The sequence below is a fragment of the Lissotriton helveticus genome, chromosome 2_1 (genome assembly GCF_964261635.1).
Source record: "Lissotriton helveticus chromosome 2_1, aLisHel1.1, whole genome shotgun sequence".
Lineage (NCBI taxonomy): Eukaryota > Metazoa > Chordata > Amphibia > Caudata > Salamandridae > Lissotriton > Lissotriton helveticus.
The window spans coordinates 1,506,808,200-1,506,830,223 of NC_136059.1; the positions used below are offsets into that span (position 1 = coordinate 1,506,808,200).

Below are 22,024 nucleotides of genomic sequence, written 5' to 3' on the forward strand. Positions count from 1 at the left end.
GTGTTTGTTGACCTTTAAAATATGACAGCTTTTCGGCGGTGTGACAGATGTTTTCTCTAGGAGGTGCTGTTTATTTTTACAATAGCAAACACCGTTTCCCACACCAGGCTACTAATAGATTTTTTTTTTACATTTGAAGAACAAAGAAAATATAAAAAAAAATTCTCTGCCGTTGAAGGATAGCGCTTTTTGTCGGAATGAAATAAGGAACGGGACCTGAGCTTTGGGAAGCCCGGCTCCGCCCCTGCCATAGGTACGGCGGTGTCGGCCGCCGGAGTTTGTGTACACTCGTAGGCCGGGGTGGGCGCGGCGCGCCGGGGGCGGGGCCTGGCCGCGGCCGGGGAGCGCAGGCGGCAGCAGGAAGCGGAGCTGAAGATGGCGGAGTCCCCGCGGCCGCTGGAGGGCTGGAGCGGAGCGACCATGGTGGGCGGCCAGCGGCGACGCGGGGACCCCGACGAGGGAGCCGGGGCCCGCTGCGACTCCCCGGTGTCCCCGCTGCCCCCGCCCGTCTTCCTGTACCCCGGGGCCCGCCAGCGCCCGCCGCAGGCAGCGTCCGGGAGCAGCCCGGAGCTCGGTGGCGGACGGACGGCAGCAGCGGCGGGGGACGAGGACTCCCCCCTGTCCCCCTCCTCCAACCTGCCGCTGCTGATGATGATGATGAACTACCCGGGGGCGCCCGGCGACCGAGCGGCGCTGTGCAAGAAGTGTGAGTACCGCCGGCACGGGTTCATGGGGGTACATGTGGGTCCAGCAGGGCGTCGTTGGGGGCATGCATTAATGCTGGACCTCAGCAAGCGAGGACTGACATTGCTACCGGACTCAAAAGAGGGCAGGGCAGAGCAGAGCGGACCCTCGTGCGCACAGAGCTGTCACATGCATGCCTGCTGCCTCAGCTGAGTGTCATCTTGCTTTGTCTCCTCCCCACTGCTGGCACCGGCCAGTGCATGGCAAGAGACCGTGTTTCCATAGCATCTGCTTTAAACTTAGGAAATACATTAAGTTAAAGAGATTGGAAACCTTATTCTAGTTAAGTACGTTTTAAGCACTTGGGTTCGAAAGGGTCCTCTTAAAGCCTCAGTCACAATATCATAACCGGGATAGAAGCTTTAGTCGGAAATCTTTCACCGTGATACTATTATAGAGAACCTACTTTGGGTGTGGTGTTTTCAGAAGAAGGCAGACAACCAGATTGCTTTTTTTTGCTCAGATACTCGGCGTAGTTAGCGAGAGCACCATGCAGTAAGGTTGCTTTGGACACACTGTGGTAAATTAACTTTACGTTAAAAGCAACAATGCACACTGTCCAGGAAAGTACGAATACGTTGCCTATTTCGCACACAAAAGCCTCTTTCGTCTGTTAAAAAAAGTATGACGTCTAAAATACGTTGAAATGTGGAGGGTGGAAAAGGAGACGAACTTTATAGTCTTCCACTGACTGCTCAGAGTGTAGGTCATTATAGCGAAGTGAGCAAAATAATCAATTTCTTCATGAAAAGAATTGTCTTCCATTTAGATAGGGGAGAGCTGTCAATATTTGTTGACTACCCTTTCAGCTTCATGGTCATTCAGTAGCTGCTCTTAGGAAATAATTGGCTACTGTCTTCCCAGAGGCCAAAACGCTCCTGTCTCACACTTAATCATCCACCACACTGCTTGCCGCTGTGTCACATAACATGATAACCTCACCCCGGTGAACATTGGAAGCACTTTCCACATAGGATCAAAACAAAAACAACATCCTACCAACCCTCACCCTAGATGATGTAGTGTGCTCCTATGTAACCAAGTACTTCAGCAACCCACAAAGGTGTAGTAAGAGCTATATAAATGCTGCAATACAATATTCTATCCCTCAGCGTAGAAACAACACAACCATCATTCTAGACTCTGAGCACAGGTTATCCAGTTCTTTTTATCAGTTGCAGGTATGTTAATTTGAAGGCCTCATCCAGTCGAACATTGCATTCCGAGTTAGACTTTGGGAGTTGCTGGTAATGAAGGCTGGTGGGCAGGCCTATACTTTTGATTTGCACTTTTTTCCAATACCTCTGCGTGATTTGTAAAATAGTATTCAAAATGTAATGATCCAGCCCTGTTGACAAAAAAAAAAACTAGTGCGAAACCAAGTCCAGCATTATTTTTTGACACTCTGGATAAATTGTTAATTTTCAAGTTTGATAATGTGCCTGTTTTGTTGAAAACAAAAGCTCAATTTTTTAAGAAAACTCAAGCTATCGCTCTGAATGGGGCGACTTGGCCCCCTCATATACCCTACTGGTCAACACCACATGGTTTTGGAAGCAAATGTGATAGAATCAACAATCTGTTTTTATTTCTTCTAGCCTATCTATTCACTCCCCCAATCATGTATGAACTCAGTAGCCCCTACAACTGATCACACTCCACTCAATACAGCTTGGTACAAAGAAACGGGCACATGGAGTGGTCTGCTTGAGAGCTCAAGACTAATCCCATTAATCAACAATAACCACAACAAAATAACACTGGCTTAACCCCTATTCTTGGGTATCAAAGTAGCATGCTATTCGCTATAAAGTGCTTTCAGTGCCTCGTTGGACGTAGTAAACAATATATAAATACAACTTTAGCAGGCCTTGAAAAATCTACTCGCCCACTCGCAATTGCGAGTACAATTTTATTTGGTTGAGCTATTTTTAGCATCTATTAGACCCTTCTGGCCAGTAAACTCAGGCTGGAAATGAACAGGTGTTCTGTGTATTTAGAAAGTGAATAAGCAATAAAGATGCCATTAAATCTTGTTTTTATCTTGACATGTGTTGTCTGTTCAAGGAAAGAGGTCAAATGTCAGTTTGTCTATTAACTTATTGGTGTTTGGAAAATTAGGTTTATTTTTCTCTATCTTACAAGAGTTAGTGTTATTTTCCTCTAACACATTTAAATAAATAGCCTGTAAATTAATATTACAAATATTTCAAAATATATCAGGAATTACAAATGCACATTATTTTGCAAACAGAGGTAAATATAGGAGCAAAACAAACCAGAACACTTTACTTGGTGATGTGCATAAACTATATAGTGCTCAAACAATAATGTTTGGAAAGAGTTTCTGCAAATAGGTGTCATTTGCACAGTGAAGCTGCTTGTCATTCGGAACGTTTTTGGCCATTTCAGTGTAAAATCTGATGATTCCACAAATGACAGTGTGCTAGTACTTTGTGCTTTAGCTATGTATTTATTAAAAGTGATAGTTTTTAAACATGGTTTGAGAAACATTCCTACCCCTGCTCTGATGAAAATGCTGTTAATGAACTAAGAGGCAAGTCAGGGGTCATGTGTATCCTATATGTGGCTAGATTTGTATTATATATGGAAAAAAAGTTTAGTCTATTAAATCAAACAAGAGTTTTTTTGTACAGCAGACATACAAACTTTCACATCTGAAGGTGCATTCGTGATAATGAAGAAAATGGCAGCTCAATAAATTAAATTATTTGCCCACGATCACATCATTTGAAACAAGTTTATGGGTCAAGAGCATTACAAATAGGTCGAGTAGATTATTTAAATCACTAGACCTGCAGGTCTAGTAACTTTTTAATGATTTTTCGAGGCCTGTACAATACAGTTCGGTGTGGGTGGAACTCGCAGAGTTTAACCCTGTGGAATTCTCTGAAGTTACATAAAAACTCAGAGGAGTTTCGCCAATGGGTATAAATATGTATGTTGTGCTGCTTGCATTGGAAGTTAGTGCCAGTAGTGCGAGCAACGCTGAAAAATCAGCATAAACTTCAACATGTGGTTCACAAAAGCGTGCAGCCATTCAGTTGTTTGCTGGCGGTCAAAAAGAAAATCTACTCGAAGCAGCCCTCTCTCAGCGACTGCCCACTTTGGAAAATGGCGCTAGGGGATGCCAAATCTCGCTTGCATTTCTAGAGCCTCGTGGGAAAAAAATCTACAACACAACGATTGGCTTAATTGGAGTTGCCAAATTCTTCCAATTCCGCAGGCAGAATGAAACATTTCACCCACTCCTAACTACAATGTAAGGAGCAAAACCCCCAACCCATCAATGAATGTATCTCACTGCAATCTGTCTATGGCAAGCACCTACTTCTGTGACTTTCATGTGAGAATGTGTAAGGACAGGGGCAGCCTTTAGCACAGATAAGCCGGGTCCACGCCTAGGTCGTTGCCATTTGTAGAGGCACAAGGAGTTGTCTGCTTGCAGATCATGCACCAGTCACCCTTTGTAATGGCTTCTGCAATTCAACCTGCACGGTGTTTAATTATGCTTTTTTTTGTGTACAAGCTGCAGCCGCTCCATAATTTTTTTAGAAATTATTTTTATTTTATTTCTAATTTTATTGAAAACAAACAAACGACAAAACCATATTACATACAATATAAATTATAAATCGCAAATGAGAATGCACTCAAGAAATTGTCCAGTTACCATAAATCGATAACTAATATCAGACTGAACTCAACGAAAAAAGGAAAACATTATTTACGATCACAGTGATTGTGAGATATATCATTACACAGTAGCACATTTATGAGGCCACAGCGAGCCTTTGTAATCAGAGACTGGTGGGATCTGACATTTCTGCTTTGTCCTATGTGTGTAATTAGTTGGTGCGATAGGCTCCTAAGTCTGAGTCTCAATGTAGTTATTATACAAACTCCAGACGTTTTTCGGGCGGCTTCTAGGGGGGAGCAATTTACTATATGCTTCTGTTTCTGTATTACAAAATACCACATCTCTAGACCATTGGAATAGAGAGGGTGGGGGGCCTCATGACCAGCGCATAGCTACTGCTCTTTTAGCACCCAGAAGTCCCATGTCGACCAGGCTTCTGAGGTTTTTCCTCAGTTTTGTTTAGAGTAGCCCAATATGGCTAACAGCGGGTCAGGGCTTATTGTTTCCTATGTGATATTGCTTAATTTAGCAAACACTTGTAACCAGAAGCTAGCGATAGGGGGACAGAGCCATGCTAGATGTATGAAGCCAGCTTCATTCACTCGACATCTCTCGCAGTTTTTTGTTTCACGCAATCCAAATCTATGTAGCCGGACAGGTGTGTGGTAAATTCAGTTGATGAATTTGAATTGTATGAGGCCATGTCTGCCATTAAGGGAAATGTGCTTAGTCGACTCACAGCAATATCGCCACATGTCATCATCTATAGTAAGTTCCAGGTCAACCTGCCAGTCTAATCTAGCTTTTACGTAGTGGTTGCGGTGTAATTCCTGAGTTGTCTTATATATGTGTGAGACCAGTCTGCTCAGGGAGTCAGTGCGAAGCATGGTGGAGAAAGAAAGTACCCCTGGAGGTTCTAGCAGCTCATCCCCAAGTAGATCGTGCAGTGCACTTCTGGAAGAGTGTTAAGGGGGGTAGGCGGTGGTTCATTCGGCACCAGTTCATTCCAATCTTTCCCCTGCCCGTCACGAAAGAAGGAGCCAAAAGTGTCTATTCCTAAGGTGTGCAGGGCCTCTACCCTTTCGGGTGTGGGGAGGACTGGGAGCCACATACACCATGTAGTGGGGGTAAGGGCGGAGCATAGTATGGAGAGTGACTGGTGATTAAGGAGGTTTTGCCAAGCATGCGTAGTAGCATTAATTGAATCAAGAATCCTGGTGCAGCGATGTGCCGCGCAGAACAACGCCATCGCTAAGTGGGCAGGAGTCAGCGCGATTCGTTCTATGTGTAGATGGGGGGGGGGGGTGTCTGCTGATGTATCCATTAGTAGGAGTGAGATGCTTGGGAGGCCCAATAGTAGATGTCTAGGTCTGGGGCGCCCAGTCCCACCCATTGTGTATGGGAGAGTGAGGAGTTCCCAACTGGCACATGGATGTTTATCAGCACAGGCCAGCTTTATTTGCAACGTTTTGAGGTGTTGGAAGAAGAGTGCCAGGAGGACAATTGGGATATTGACAAACAGGAAAAGGAATCTTGGGAGGACCACCATTTTCTTGATGGAGATTCTGCCTAGAAGTGAAAGGGGGAGGCGAATCCATCTAGTAATGTCATCTTCTAATTTGGGAATGGCTCTGCCATATTTTTCCTGGAACACTAATTCAGAGTTTGAGTGTATCTCTATTCCCAGATATCGTACCGGGTCTGTGGACCACGTCAAGGGAAAATCTAGGGCTTCAGGAAGCGTTGCAGGGGTGAGGGGAAATATAGTGGATTTCACCCAATTAATTTTCAGTTCTGAAAATTCTCCAAATTTATCTCATCTACAGGTTAGCAGTGACAGGAAGAAGCTGAGCTGAGGGTGATTCAGGTTAAAATGGGGTAGGAGTAGCGAAGTTAGTGTCATCAGCCAAGGCCTGCCCTAAATACCGTAGCCCCTAGCCTCCCCTCCCTGGAAAAGCAGCAGCAAGGAAGAAAATGTCGGAGAAAACCGCAGACAGTTAGGTCGAAAAGGTGGGACATGACAGCAGACAGCCAGATAGGAAGGCCTCCATTACAGAGTTGATGCTGCTGAACCTCTATAACACTAAATTCAAATTGTTGTTTTCTAGACATGAAACGGCTTACATATTTCTGGTCACAATGTTGCAAATACAGAACTACTGTATTACTCGATTACTGGTATTTTATTAAGGGAGACGATGTGGCATTGGAACTGGGGAGCCCGGTTTAAGTCCCAGCGTCAGCTCAACATCTCATGAGTCTGGATAAATCACCCATGCTTACCTGAATCTAACCTTGTGTAATGTAACTGGGTCCGTATTACACATTATCACTGTTTGCGCCCGGCGCGCCTTTCAAAAGGTGCGCCGAGCGCAAACAGTGATAATGCGCCCCATTATGGTGTATGCTCTGCCCCCAGGGCATCCGCAAATTTGCGTTGTCCTGGGGGTAGCGCACTCATGTGAAAATACAGAGCAGCCGCTCCGTGTTTTCACAGTGCAGACGGTACCCGCCTGCACTTTCAAAGGGAATGTCTGGGGGTCCATGGGACCCCCTGTAGAGGGCTGCTTTCAGGGGGCCCACTGACAGTGCACCTCTTTTCAAATGGCGCACGGTCAGTGCGCCTCCTGAGGGCCTCTTTGACTCTGCACCTGAGTCTGTAATATGGAAAAACGCCCTCTGTTGATAGCTTTGGCGCTTTAAGTGCGCAAGTATATCAGTATTCTAGAAGGGGACGCACAAGCGTCTGTATCTCCTTTTAGAATACCAAAATGTCCAGGGGGCCAAGTGGTTGCAAACGCCAGTTGTGCCCCCGGGTCACCATCTGTAATACAGCCCCTGGTGCTCATGAAAAGGGGCCTGTGTTTGAGCCATTTAAAAATATTGAGGAAAAAAAATTCTACAATTTATTTTTGCTTTTTAGTATTTGCAGTTTTGTTTCTCCTCGCCGTAAATATAGGACAACAAGTACCAGGGTGCAAAGAAAACGCATATTTTCTAAGTTAATGGTGATAATGGTTTGCTCTTTGTATATCTCAAGTTACTTGCTGTAACTGGGATGAAAAGCGGAGGATTAAGGGACGTCAAATTTGGTTCTGTCAGGGGTGCTCTCCGGGCAAAGGCCTGCCTTGGGTAAGGAGCATGTTGTTCATCTCTGTTGAAATTGAAAATTGAGAAGGACAGTACACACAACAGTTTGCTAGCACTGTTTTATTTTTTGGCGGAATATGAAGTTCGCTCCTCAAATTCATCACAACTTGCAAGAGTAGCTCGTCGCAAGAATGAACACAGTGACTGCGTCATTCACCAAGCAGCACAGATTATTCGGTTGTCCATGGACATTTACCTAATTTATGGCAAAATATGTGATAAGTTCTTTTTCAAAGCTCAAAATAAAATGTGTTTTGTAGAAGCAAAGAAATCTAGTTTGATATAGAAAATGAGAACACATCGAGCATTTCAAACCTACTGCTGCAGTGTCTCTGAGAAACACACACAATCAAATATTTTTTTCTGATGTGCAACTGAAAATTTTCCTTGTTTGTGAGGATATTCATGATACATTTGTGTAAGTGGCTCGGGTGTGCAAGTGGCACTGCCTTACGTAGAGGTTTGGGAGGCGGTGTGACATGATGCACTCTTTTGAAAAGGAATCCTGATAGAGTGATGCTGAGGGATTCTTCGGTGATTGATTTTCTCACAGTCTGTGTGATAGGTTGGTTTTGGGTAGCTCCATCTGTCTTGCTGCCTCCCACAGGAACGAAGAAGGGTCGCGTTGTCATGGTCATCCACTCCCACACCAGATGCTATCCTCCTCATGCACGTCTCACGGTGGGCAAGAACAGACTGTTTCCACACGGGGGAGGGAGGAATAGGTTTTCAGACTGTGGCGATTGGTTGTGTGGGCCTTTCCCAGTGGCTTTGTGTGTGTTATAGGAGGGGTTTGAGTACGCTAGGTACTGCTTTCGCTAGAGGCAATGTTGCCTCGCTCCTCTCTGGGTCCGATACAGTCGTTAACGGCATGATGTGTTCTGCTCTTGCAGCCTTTTTCATTTTCTGTGTCTGTGATTAGTGCAAACTGCAGCGACATCTTCAGTACTCAACATTTGTGGTTCCTAATATGGCATTGATAGAGCGCGCGAGGTCACCCGACCAATAATTTCGCCGCTTCCGGCCCATATATTTCAAATCACCATATACATTGGCCGGATGAGCTCATGGTCTGCTATCAATTTGTGAGTTCCTTTCGTTAATACACAGAGCACCCGACTTACCATCCACCTACACGGGTACCTATTGACTACAATGGATCAGGGAGCTAGCTGTAAAGGAAAGGCAGCAAAATACAAACCCACAATATCATTCAAATTTTTGTATAATGACCACGGACAACTGGAAGTTTTAAAATCTTTATCTAAAGTTCGTTCTCAGAAATCATTAGGTTTACAAGAATAAGACAATCAATAATCAAGATAATGAAAAGTACGTAACTATAGAGAAATAAAGTCAGGGTAATCATTGAAATGCTAATATGAGATGCAACGGGAATATGCTATGCAGTTTAGGGCAAAAGTTCTGTAGACAGTTTAAGTAAGGAGGTTCTAGACCATATCAGAAAATGACATACTGCAATGCAAAATATAATTTCTAACAGGTAGGGTAACATAGGAACAAGTTATGAAATAAATGCAAATGACTTTATGATTTCAATCGATGCAAAAAGCATGGAAAATTAACATGAGCAAAAGGTGTGTCTTTATTGAAGCAAAAGACAGAAATTCAGAAGGTGCAAGATTTTAAAGATTTCAGAGCAATATTTACCTAGACTGGTGTGAAAACCAAACCCTGGCCACGGGTCAGTTAAGGACAGGAAACCCTCAAGGAAGGATACCCCTCAATGGACAGCAGGTGCAGAATGGACACCCAAGACAGGACAGGAACCCCTCAGATTAGGAATCAGGACAGGAAACCCTCAGGACAGGACCCTCCGGACAGGACCGGCACCCGCAGTTCGGAAGCAACGCCTGCGCTCTACCCTCTCTGCAGCTATCGATCAAGACCCCGATTGGGTCAGCGAACTCCCAGCAAAGTGCTCCGCCAGCACTTTAAGGTTTAGTAAAACCTTAGTCTATGGTCAATTTCGGACAGAGTGCTCCGCAGCTCTCTGTATCTTCAGTCACCTATTGAGTGCGTTGGGTCAGTGACAGGTCAGCTAAACCAGACAAGTCGGACAATTTCCCTAGGTGAACCCACGGTAGATATACTGTTTTGGGACGGTGTACCACCCCCCAATGTTGCAAAGTGTCAGAATCCCTCAATTTGGATTGGTCCTAAGGTAGGATTTGGGTAACACACCAATCAGAATAGACTATTTGGAGGCCTAATTTACATCTCTGGGCACCGCCTAGCAAGATTGGGGTTCCCATGAGAAAGACGCGCAGAATACAATGAAAGAATACATTTTAGCAACAAAATAGAACAATATCATGATGCTGCTGCTGGGTGTAGGTGTTCTTTCCCAGGGTGGCTCTGGCATCAACCTTCTTTGGCCTCAGTTCAATGCCACCACAGCTGCTACGAGTCTGCGCAGAAATACCCTCCAAGATGGACTCCCCAGCCCAGCACCCCTCCGAGTCGAGGATACATGAAAAGTAAGCGAAAACAAATTAAAACATAGAAGTGACGGTATGAAAACACATCATTGGTTTTGTGCTTTCAACTTATCATTATAAAAATATACTATGCAGTTTAAATGTTAGCAACATATACACTGACACAAGAGCAACTGCACGAGCAGTACCACGTTATTACCAAAGCTAGGGATTACGCATGCGCATTTTTTTCCCTCCAAACCTGCAAATACGTCAGGCCACGTGAGTGTGACCGACGAATGCGCAGAAGTTATTTCAAAACGGCGGCCATTTTAAAGACTCAATTAATTTGTATTAGAAATACACATGTGCAAGCTTCATCTATTTCGTTTCGTACATAAAATAAAAAATTAGTAAGACGTACAAATTATTAATTGATTATACATGGGAGAGGTTCATGACTAAAGCAAGTCGCGATGCGAAGCTTTGCTTCATCAATCCCCTCTTTGATGATATTTACTATCATCACAAAAATAATGGAACCAGATGCCAACTTCTCACACTTTATACAACTCTATCTCTTCCAGCAAGCGATTCAGCTTTTCTTTCTCATTTTTGGTAGGGTGAGAATTCTTCACCCTTTTATAGATCTGATTATTCATTTCCTCCAATTCGAGCTCATCCACACTTCGTTTCACTCCTCTGGCATTCACTTGATGCTTTCTGGTGTGCTTACGGCATTTGCAACAGACCAATATGAAGAATAGGATAAGACCTATAATTCCAATTGGCATCAGTACCTTAAACAGTAAGATTTTTCCTAAACTAGCAAGCCAATGACCTACATTTGAGAGACCATCTACCAGTCTCTTCCAGGCACTGTCAACCTCGAGTGGTTTGAGTTCCCTTTCCAAATTAGTAATGTTTTTCACATATCTTTTCAGCTGCACACTTTTGTCCGGAATATAAGTGCAACAATGTTGCGCCTTCAACATCCGGCAGACTCCGCCCTCTTTCGCTAATAAGGTGTCAAGAGCAAGTCTGTTCTGCAAAACCATTGATCTGATCGCAACCATTTCGGTATTGACCAGCAGAAATCCATGAGCTGTGTCAGTAGACAACACATCTACTATGGTGGACAATTTGCAAATTCTGTGAGTGTTCAGAACCACTCCCACTCCAGGTATCAGTGCACTGAAAATACTACCCATTCTTTCACCTACACTTTCTCTTTTACTACGCACTAAGCCATTAGTATTTTCACTGCTTCCAGCAACTTTATTCACATGGTATATTTTCGGGAAAACAATGCCAAAATAGCAGCTTCCATACCAGTGATCCGGCAATTTGAAATAAGCCTTGTCTCCACATATATAATAAATTCCTGGAAACACAGGCTCTGACCCATTTTTGAAACCCCATCCTCCAATTACCTTGTAATTATGTTCACATTCACTGGAACCAATGAAAATGTTATTATAGTAGCTAGTCTTCTCGCGGTGAAGACATAGCTTTCCTTTCTTTTCAAAATCCAGCAACAGAGCAGGTCCCGCCCCACCATTTGAGGTGCCTTCCATGTTCTCCGCCCATTTTGGCCTTTTCTGTTTTTCGTCATCTGCCTTTCTTTGTATTTTAATTCTCCTCTTCTCTGCCATGTTCAGGAACATCTTTTCCTGCTCACGCAAAGAACAGGTCAAGTTATCTCTGTGTGCGTCACCTATGTCGATATTACCTATAGTCAGAAAGTATTCGCCCATATAGCGAGTAACGTCACTTTTGGTATGTACAGGATTCAAGTTCCCACGTATAGGAAGTTCCGAAAAGATCACGTCATTGTTAGAGTAATAATACTGTAACGGTCCTCTTTTGTAAAATAAGCTTGCTAAAATGCTACACGATATTCCGTATGTCAGGGGCAGGTGATGGTATGTCACGCCTTCAGCTACAGGGGTAGGTAGCTTCATGCAGACATAGCAATCTTCAATTTCCATAGTCTCTACATAGTGTATTAACAAGTTGGCAAAAACATTCAAATGTGTCTTATTCTTAACTCCATGATAATGTAGTCCTCCCTCATCTGATGCTTCTAAGTCTCGTTTTGTTTGTTTCAGTGCTCTCTCATGTCTCGCTACACTCTGTGTTGTCAGCTCCTCACTGTCAGTATTTACAATTTCAGTAGGGTAAATATTAGTATTTTTGCTCACCGCAAAGGGAATGAACACTGTTAGTCCTATCCAAACTAATATCACTATAATTATACTACATACACATACCTTGCAGCATGTTTTGCAACAACTGCGACTAGGTCTACCATTCACGCTTGAATCAGACATTTTGGCTCAGAAGAAGTTTCTCGACCCCTCTTTGTCTCTTTACACAAGTAGCTTACTTTGTGCAAATTCACGGTGGCTCGTCTTCTTCTTCGGCAGAGTACTCGGCGACTGGTTCTCCGTCGCTCTCGTCAGTGATATCAAGATCTTCAAATTCTTCCAAAACGAGCGTCCATTCAGGAGACTTGTACTTTTTGTTTTGTCTTTTTATTCGATCACTCCTTCTTTTAGAGGTGTTTTCTTGTTGCTCAGCTATGCAAGCACTTCTCCTTTCTTCTGCACGTTTTTCTTCCACCGTTTTTATCCTCAGCCTCAATTTCTTTACGAAGCCAGGCTCAATGTGCTTTCTTTTCTTAAGTCTTTTAGTTGGCACTTGGACTTCGTTTTCTTCTCTTGCCCTTTTATTTTCATTAGTTTGTGGCAATTCTGTTTCTGCTTCTTCCCTTCCTATCTGACTAGTTCCAGGGCTTGCATCTATTTCTTCTGCCTGGTTACTAATCTGGCCTTGTTCAGGACAGTTTTGTTTTTGCTTTTCGAATGTCTCTGTTTCTGTTTCCTGAACACGTTCTTCTAATTCTATCTGATCCTGTTCGAGCACTTCGATCTCTTGATTTTCTTCCGCTCGAACTATTATTCTATGTCTAGTCTGTCCCTTTTCGACATCAGGAGTCAGTGGAGGAGTATCGTTCACTTGTTCTGTCCTTGTCTGACCTTCTCCTTCCTCAGTTTTGATGTGAATCTCAAGATCCTGAGGTTCTTCACCTGTACCTTGCTTTTCCTCTCTAGTCCACTCTCTACCTTCCCAGATTCGCTCTCTTGTCCTGATTGGATCTTCGGTGAGATCAATCAAGGGTATCCACTCCTCTGGCCATATGCTCGGTAGCCCGTCCTCAGCTACTTCTGGACCAACTTCTTGGACCCCTTCAGCAGGCTGGACTCTTGGTAGTTCGTCATCAACTACTCCTGGACCAACGTCTGCGGATCTTGCAGCTTGACTGGTACTGGGCTGTACGTCGTCAGCTACTTCTGGTCTGGCTCTCGTAGGGTCCTCTGCTGGACGCCCTCCTTCTTCTTCAGGCTCCTCGTCTGGTAATACCTTCTGGGTGTGACTGGCATGTATCCAATGTGGAACCCCTGCACACTTTACTGCTGTGGTAGTTACCAGGATCACTTGCCGCTTCTCTCCCCACCTTGGTTCCAGGCAGCTCTTCCGAGTATGCTTCTTTATCTTGACCCAGTCCCCAGGGACCAGTTTGTGGAGAGGAGTCGTTGGATTGAGGATGGCGTCTTCTCCGATCTGGCGAGAGATATAACGCACTTGGTCACCTAATCTCTTGCAGTATTCAAGCACCAAATCATCAGTAATACTCAACAGTTTGCTTCCTGGTACCCATGCTTGTCTCATCACTCTTCCCATCAGGATTTCATGGGGGCTCAGGCCTGTCTTCCGGTCTGGAGTACTTCGGAGTCCCATCAGGACCAGAGGCAGGGCCTTCACCCAGGTCATGCCAGATGCATCACACACTTTTGCTAGTCTGTTTTTGATAGTTCCGTTTACTTGTTCCACTACTCCAGAAGCCTCTGGGCGATACGCACAGTGGAGTTTTTGTGTGATTCCAAAGGCCTTACAGAGTTCGTCGATTACATCGTTCTGAAAATGTCGGCCTCTATCTGATTCAATAGTGACTGGAACCCCAAACCTAGGTATCAGTTCTTTCAGTAAACACTTGGCTACTGTCAGTGCGTCACTTTGGGGAGTAGGGAAAGCTTCCACCCACTTTGAAAATAGGCAGACAATGACAAGGACATATCGCTTCCCTTCACAACGTGGCATGGTGATGAAGTCAACCTGTATTCTCACAAAGGGACCCCCTGACCTCCCTATTTTCCCCAGTTCCACCATTGTTCTCTTGCCTGCGTTCATCCTTTGACATGATAGGCACCTCTGGCAGAGGGACTCTGCTACTTTCCTGAACTTTCTACTGTACCAAGTCTGTTGAAATACCAGAATCATGGCGTCCCTACCAATGTGTGATCCTTCATGTATCAATCTCGCCATTGTGCCAAGCAAGTGTCTAGGTAACACAGGCATACCACTTGGGCCCAAGATGACACCATCCTCACGTCTTGGTCTACACCCGTCTTCCTTCCACTTCTCTCTCTCTTGCCAGGGTGCCGCCTGCTGCCATTCTCTCACTTCATCCCATGTAGGCACTTCCTCAAACACTCGAAGTTGGCAGCTGGTTCCTGGCCCCCCTCGTTTTGGATTTATGATGTATCGATCTCTGGCGCACCATTGGGCCACTCGATCAGCGAAATCATTTCCCAATGATACAGAGTCAATGCCCTTCTTATGAGCAACACACTTGACCACTGCCAGTTCCTTTGGTAACTGGATTGCCTCTAAAAGGTCTTGAACAACTTTTCCATTTCGAATAGGGGTACCTGATGAAGTCAGGAACTCCCTCTGTAGCCACAATTGGCCAAAGTCATGCACAACCCCATAACAGTACTGACTGTCAGTGTACACTGTTAGGCGCACGTTTTTCCCAATTTTGCACGCCTTTATCATAGCAATCAATTCGGCTACTTGTGCAGACTTTACTTCAAATAGATAACCTGCTTCTATAATTTTTGTTAAGGAGACTACCGCATAGGCAGCACTCAGGCCTCCTTGTTCATGTCTTAGGCATGAACCATCCACAAACAATTCCATGTCATGTTTAGGCAAAGGCGTTTCTTTAATGTCTGGGCGTGGTTTTGTGCTAAATTCTGTCAAATCAATGCAGTTATGCTCATCTTCTTCCCCCTCTTCCATATCCATGGAGTCGGGAAGCCGAGTGGCGGGGTTCAGAATGTTGCACCTGACAATTGCTATATTTGCAGCACCCATGAGAATCCTCTCGTATTTAGTCAGCCGACTAGGGGTGAGATACTGAGTTTTCGTTCTTGTTAGTAAAATTACCACTCCATGCGGAACATACACAGTTACAGGATGTCCCATGATAATGGACTCACTCTGCTCTAAACTTGTGCAGGTAGCAGCTACTGCTTTCAGACATCCTGGTAATCCAGCAGCTACTGGATCCAGGGTGGCAGAGAAATATGCCACGGGCCTTCTGGTTGTGCCATGCTCTTGTGTTAGGACTGACAACGCACAATTATCGCGAGTGTCACAGAACAGGGCAAATTCCTTGGTATAGTCTGGCATTCCCAATGCAGGGGCTGTACACAGACAATCTCGTAGTTTTGTGAAGGCTGTTAAGCTTTCATCATCCCATTCTACGATATCTGGTGTTCCTCTCTTCGTCATTTTTATCAAAGGCCTAGCTAGGACTGCAAATCCCAGAATCCATTGCCTGCAATATCCCATCACTCCAAGGAACATTCTGATTTCTTTCTGAGTACGGGGTAACTGCATCTTTTGAATTATTCTGACTCTCTCTGACGTTACTTTCCTGATGCCTTTCTCTATCTGGTGCCCCAGATATTTCACTGATTTTGCACAGAACTGTAATTTTTCAGGGGCCACTTTATGTCCCTTCTCACTCAGGTGATTCAGTAGGGCAATGGTGTCAACCACACAATCCCTATGACTTTTGGACGCCACCAAGAGGTCGTCGATGTATTGCACCAAGACAGAATTTCCAGGTAAGACCAAAGTTTCCAAGCATTTTTTCAAGATCTGATTAAAGATAGAGGGACTTTCGGTGTACCCTTGAGGGACCCGATTCCAAACGTACACGTGACTGTTGAAAGCGAATGAGAAAAGAAATTTGCTATCTGGATGCAAGGGAATGGAAAAGAATGCATGACACAAGTCTATCACAGTGAACCACTCAGCATCCCAGGGAATCTGATACAGAATCACTGCTGGGTTCGGGACAATAGGGCAGCAAGGTACCACTATTTTGTTCACTTTTCTTAGGTCCTGCACTACTCTGTACTTGCCACTAGGCTTCTTGATGCCCATAATCGGTGAGTTGCATGGGCTACTCATTACTTCCTGTATGATGTTTCCTTCTAGCAATTTCTGTATTTCCAGGGTAACACCTGCTCTTACTTCTGCATTCATTCTGTAGGGTTTCGTATTGGGGTATACTGCATTGTCCTTTATTGCTATCTGTATGGGGTCCACGTTTTTCATTAATCCTACATCTTTTCCGGTAAAGTCCCATACTTCTGGCTTCACTGTTTCTTGGACTTCTTTGGGCAGATCTTGCAAAGTCATTCGTTTAATTTCTGAGTCAGGTCTGATTAACATTAATTTATAAATACCATCTTCATCTGGTGTCTGAATTTCAACACCCTTTGGTGTGCAAAAGATGGTACAGTTCATTTTGCACAGCAAATCACGTCCCAGTAAGTTTACTGGACTGGTGTCACAAACGACAAATCTATGCATTTCTTTGAAGTTTCCTATTGAGATCTCCATGGGCTCGGTAACAGGAGTACTAATCAGTTGATTAGATACACCCACTACTTGGATGGCTTCTCCCGAGAGGGGTAGGTTTGGAACGTCCACTGTTCTCACAGTAGAACGGGTAGCACCAGTGTCCAACAGAAAAGTGACATCATTTCCGTCAACCTTTCCTTCAATGTATGGTCCGGACTGGTCTACCGGCAAGGAGGCGCCAAGTACGCACTCCTCGTCCTCCCCTCTCAGGCCCCGTCAGTACTGGTCATCACAAAGGAAGGTATCATTTAACAAATACTGCGAAGTTGCTGCATTTCTGTTCTCATTGCTTTCCCAGACTTCTACCTCATCACCCTCCGTGGATTTTCCCTTGTATACTTGCTTTGGTGCTCGGGGCACCTGAATCGTTTTTACCTGTGGTTGAGTCTTTCTTGGTCTTTCTTTCTGCGTCTGTGGAGTTAAATCAGGTGTTTTGAGGTTATCATCTGGCAAATAGGGACACTCGTTTCGCCAGTGTCCAATTTCTCCGCACTGGTGGCAGGGAAATTTCTTCTTAGCCTCTTCCCTGCTCATTTTGGGCCGGGGCTTACCTCCTCCCCCCACCTCCAGGACCTTGGTTCTGAGTGTTTTTGGCCATATTACTCAACTGTTTTTCCTGCTGTTCTGCAAGCTTCACTTGAGCCCACATAACCTTCTCCTTGAGAGCCTTTTTCTTTTCTGCCATCTCGTCCTCACAGTATTTTGCATACCGTAGGACCTCGTCTATCTTTTTTGATTGCCAACAAATTTTGTTATCTTTGATCCACTGACAAATTTCTGGTCTTAAACCATTTACAAACCTGTAAATAAAATGTGTCATATCCTTCATCTCGATGTTATCTATTCCACTGTATGTTTTGAACACCTGCAACAACCTTTCATAATAGGAGTGCACAGTCTCGTCTCTCTCCTGTGTTGGTCTATCTATTTTGGTCCAATCAGTTTCCTTTGCGGGCACCTTTATTTTCAAATGCTGAATTACCTGTTCATATTTTTTCATCACTTCCACAGATGGTTCCCCTGTTTTAGAGTCCCTCGGGTACTCCTCACTGGGCCAGGCTATGGCAATTTTACACTCGGTCCACAGATCTACCGGGACCACAATGTCGAAAAACCCATCCAGGTCTTTCCACAGGCATTTTTGTACCTTTACGAACCTTTCCACCTGCCTGTACCAGTCCACAGGCTTTTCGCGCAATTTCGGGAAATCGTTAGTAAAGAACACAATATCCTGTCTGGACCAGGGAACGTGTACATACCTTCCACCTGGTACTTCACGCATGGGGCATAACTGCTCAGGTTTGTCTACTTCTCTCAGAGCGAACTCAGGGGTCGCTTGTTTGGATCGAGCCTCATCTTTCTTTCTCGCCCACCTGTTTTTCCATCTTTCTACATCTCCCCATTTTTGCAGCACTGCTAACAACTCTTTAATCTGCGACTTTTTCCCTGACACATTCAGGTTCTCTATATCTTTGTCTGAGAAATCGGCTCTGTACGGTTTTTGCAAGGGCTTGGATTTTGAAATATCTACCCCCATACTAGCTGCAGTGTCTGTCAGCTTTTCGTGGAGCACTCTGGTACTTCTGGTAAGGCTCTTACACATAAACATCAACTCTTCTTCAGAGTAGGTATTTAATCTGTCTAATCCTACGTTTCCTGCCATTAATTCTTCTATTTCTATCCTCAGTTTGTAGAGGTCTAAAGGTTTCATCTGCGGAGTCTGTTTCTCTAATTCGCGACTCCAATTTTCAATTTCTTCCGGAGTTACCAGAGAGACACTCCTAGTACCTGACGTTGACTCCAATTTAATTTCTTTCGTATTAAAAGGATTATGCCTCTTCTGCATTCCCTTTCCGGTCGGTTTGTTTGGCAGGTCCAAGAACACAACTTCAGACTCGCACTCACTGGACTGATCATCTATGATTATGGGTTCCTGTTTCGGTGGTGCCATGATTGGGGTAATAACTAGAGGGTTTGGACTTCCCTGATTATTCCCATATAACGGAACCACTGGTCCAATGGTTACCGGGATAGTCAAAGCCTCAGGACTGGTGTTTAACTGGGAGATTTTCTGAATTATTTCTGTTCTCTGTTTAGCTAGAACTTCTTGCTCCCTTTCCTCCAGTACTCTTCCTAATGTTCTGTCATGTAATATCTGTGGAGTCAGGTGAGGAGTAAAGCTCGGGGCAGTAGGATGCGTTTCACTTGGTCCCCCACCATAATTAGGTTTTGGGAATAAAGTTCTGGTGCCAGATGACCTGCGCTCTTCTTCATATGGAGGCTGTAAAAAGGGCATTCCTGAACTTGATGGGTTTTCTTCGTTTTCGTAAAGAGGTCTGGGAAAAAAGACTCTCTCACGGGAATATTTTTCTTCCTGGCTCGCAGGCACTCTGGGATATATATCCCTCACCTCTGCGGGTCCGGGATTCTCAAAATAGGGCGGTATCTGACAACTTCCTCCCATACCTAGGGATCTGCCCTCCTCTTTAAGAGAGGGACGCCGGGGATTATCTCCTGCACTGGAAGGTCGGGCTCCCTCATTATAAGGGGGCGGACTTCTCGTAAATATGTAATCTAACAATTCGTCGTCTGATTCTCCGAGGGACCCCCAGTGTTTGGATTTCTCTGTTCTTTTCCCCCCCCAGGAGGACCTTCTGCTGGCATCATGGGAAACAGACCCTCAACAATCATGCTCTGTCTCCACTGTTTCATCTTTTTATCCCTGGTTTCTTGTTTCAGTTTTGGGTAAAACTTGGTCAGCCCTTTGTCCATTCGGGGCTTATCTCTTTGGAAAGCCTCAATCTCCCATTCCTCTAATGCCTCATACTGCGTTAGTCTCGGTCTGGGATGTAATTCATTCATTCGGTTTCTTAGATTGAATAGGATCCTAGCATTAAAGGTACCTTCTAACGGAAAAGCCAATATTCCGTCATCTTTTGTGTACTTTACCCAATTTTCCAACCACACACATGTATTGTACCCTCTGTCAAACATCATGAAAGAGGCGGGAGTATTTGGTGGTGGAATAATAACACCTTCTCTAGTTTGAATCGGCTTGTCCTTTTTGAAGAAATTCTTTACCTTATTTACCAGGGACATTTTTCTCTTTGTTCCGTACATAATATCGTATCTATTAGCCTTCCACTGATCCCTTTCAAACCCTAGGTGCCTTGGGTCAGGTCTAGTCTCTGGAGTATACGAGTGCCACATACGATTCCTACGCTTAACTTTGTTTACAAAATTACCTCCAATCAGAATGCGTCTTGCAATTCCGTGCGACCAATGGGTGCACGAGTTCAAATATTTTCGGCCAATGGGTGCGCGGCCCTTTCGCGAGACAGTTCTCACGTTCCGGCGCTCACCCCTCCTTCACAATTCCAGCCCCGCTACCCGCCCGCTGCTTCTACCAATCCCAGCGCGGCACGGAGTGACGTCAGAGACGCTTCGCGGCTGACTCTCTCCCTTCACAAGGTAACGGAAACTTTCTTTCTTTCTAAAGTGCTCAGTGCTTGGTTATTTAACAACGAATACACATTCGCCACAGTGCTCAAGTGTCTAGACAGAAAAAGTTGGTTTTACTGCAAGTAAACTACTTCCATTTACTTTTCACACGCTGCGGGTAGATCTCTTCCGCCTACCCTTCACTCTAGCATCAGTGAACCTGTTACTTCCCCAGACCCATCCACTCTTTCCGGGATATCTCCGAGTCTAAGGTTTCCCAGCGGACCCTTTTGCTTTCACCCAAGTTCCGATGAACCTGCTACTCTTCCGATGTGACCCTTACTAGGTTACGCCACTATAGGAATTTTGCCAATGTACCTCGTCACTAACATTTATTCACACATGTATTCAGAAAAAAAACCTAGTTAGCGCTTCCGGTTCTACCTAACCTGCACCTAACTTTCCTTGAGCCTGCGACCTCAAGGCAATGGATTCTATTCACCACTTGCCTGTTCAATTCCCCGGGGAGTTCTGACAACACTGAACGAGACGTTTTACAAACGCATGGATTAATACATATAACAATATAAGAACAAGAATAACAATTTTAAAACAATTCATACATTTCAAAAGCAGCGTTTTCTCAAGAGAGTGATCAAGTCCCTCGGAATGGCCGCTCTTATAGCAGCATCAATATACTAGCAGCTACCGACTTGACTAGCCTAACTAGTCCTACCTATCCTTTTACTAGTCCCTAACCATACCTCTGCTTACCAGAAAAACTGATAGAGCGCGCGAGGTCACCCGACCAATAATTTCGCCGCTTCCGGCCCATATATTTGAAATCACCATATACATTGGCCGGATGAGCTCACGGTCTGCTATCAATTTGTGAGTTCCTTTCGTTAATACACAGAGCACCCGACTTACCATCCACCTACACGGGTACCTATTGACTACAATGGATCAGGGAGCTAGCTGTAAAGGAAAGGCAGCAAAATACAAACCCACAATATCATTCAAATTTTTGTATAATGACCACGGACAACTGGAAGTTTTAAAATCTTTATCTAAAGTTCGTTCTCAGAAATCATTAGGTTTACAAGAATAAGACAATCAATAATCAAGATAATGAAAAGTACGTAACTATAGAGAAATAAAGTCAGGGTAATCATTGAAATGCTAATATGAGATGCAACGGGAATATGCTATGCAGTTTAGGGCAAAAGTTCTTTAGACAGTTTAAGTAAGGAGGTTCTAGACCATATCAGAAAATGACATACTGCAATGCAAAATATAATTTCTAACAGGTAGGGTAACATAGGAACAAGTTATGAAATAAATGCAAATGACTTTATGATTTCAATCGATGCAAAAAAACATGGGAAATTAACATGAGCAAAAGGTGTGTCTTTATTGAAGCAAAAGACAGAAATTCAGAAGGTGCAAGATTTTAAAGATTTCAGAGCAATATTTACCTAGACTGGTGTGAAAACCAAACCCTGGCCACGGGTCAGTTAAGGACAGGAAACCCTCAAGGAAGGATACCCCTCAATGGACCGCAGGTGCAGAATGGACACCCAAGACAGGACAGGAACCCCTCAGATTAGGAATCAGGACAGGAAACCCTCAGGACAGGACCCTCCGGACAGGACCGGCACCCGCAGTTCGGAAGCAACGCCTGCGCTCCACCCTCTCTGCAGCTATCGATCAAGACCCCGATTGGGTCAGCGAACTCCCAGCAAAGTGCTCCGCCAGCACTTTAAGGTTTAGTAAAACCTTAGTCTATGGTCAATTTCGG

General features: G+C 44.5%; 1 protein-coding gene across 5 annotated transcripts in view; it reads left to right on the forward strand.

Moving 5' to 3' along the window:
* The first annotated feature begins 315 nt into the window (after positions 1 to 315).
* The window catches only part of RUFY3 (RUN and FYVE domain containing 3), a 464,645-nt gene continuing 442,936 nt past the window's right edge, over positions 316 to 22,024 (forward strand). For 2 of the 5 annotated variants that reach the window (XM_078676401.1, XM_078676402.1), the window contains exon 1: positions 316 to 706. In XM_078676401.1, coding sequence (XP_078532527.1) covers positions 376 to 706 — 331 coding nt within the window. In that variant the 5' untranslated portion in view covers positions 316 to 375. The remainder of the gene's footprint in view (positions 707 to 22,024) is intronic. The other 3 variants (XR_013607158.1, XR_013607157.1, XM_078676397.1) reach the window with 2 other exon arrangements.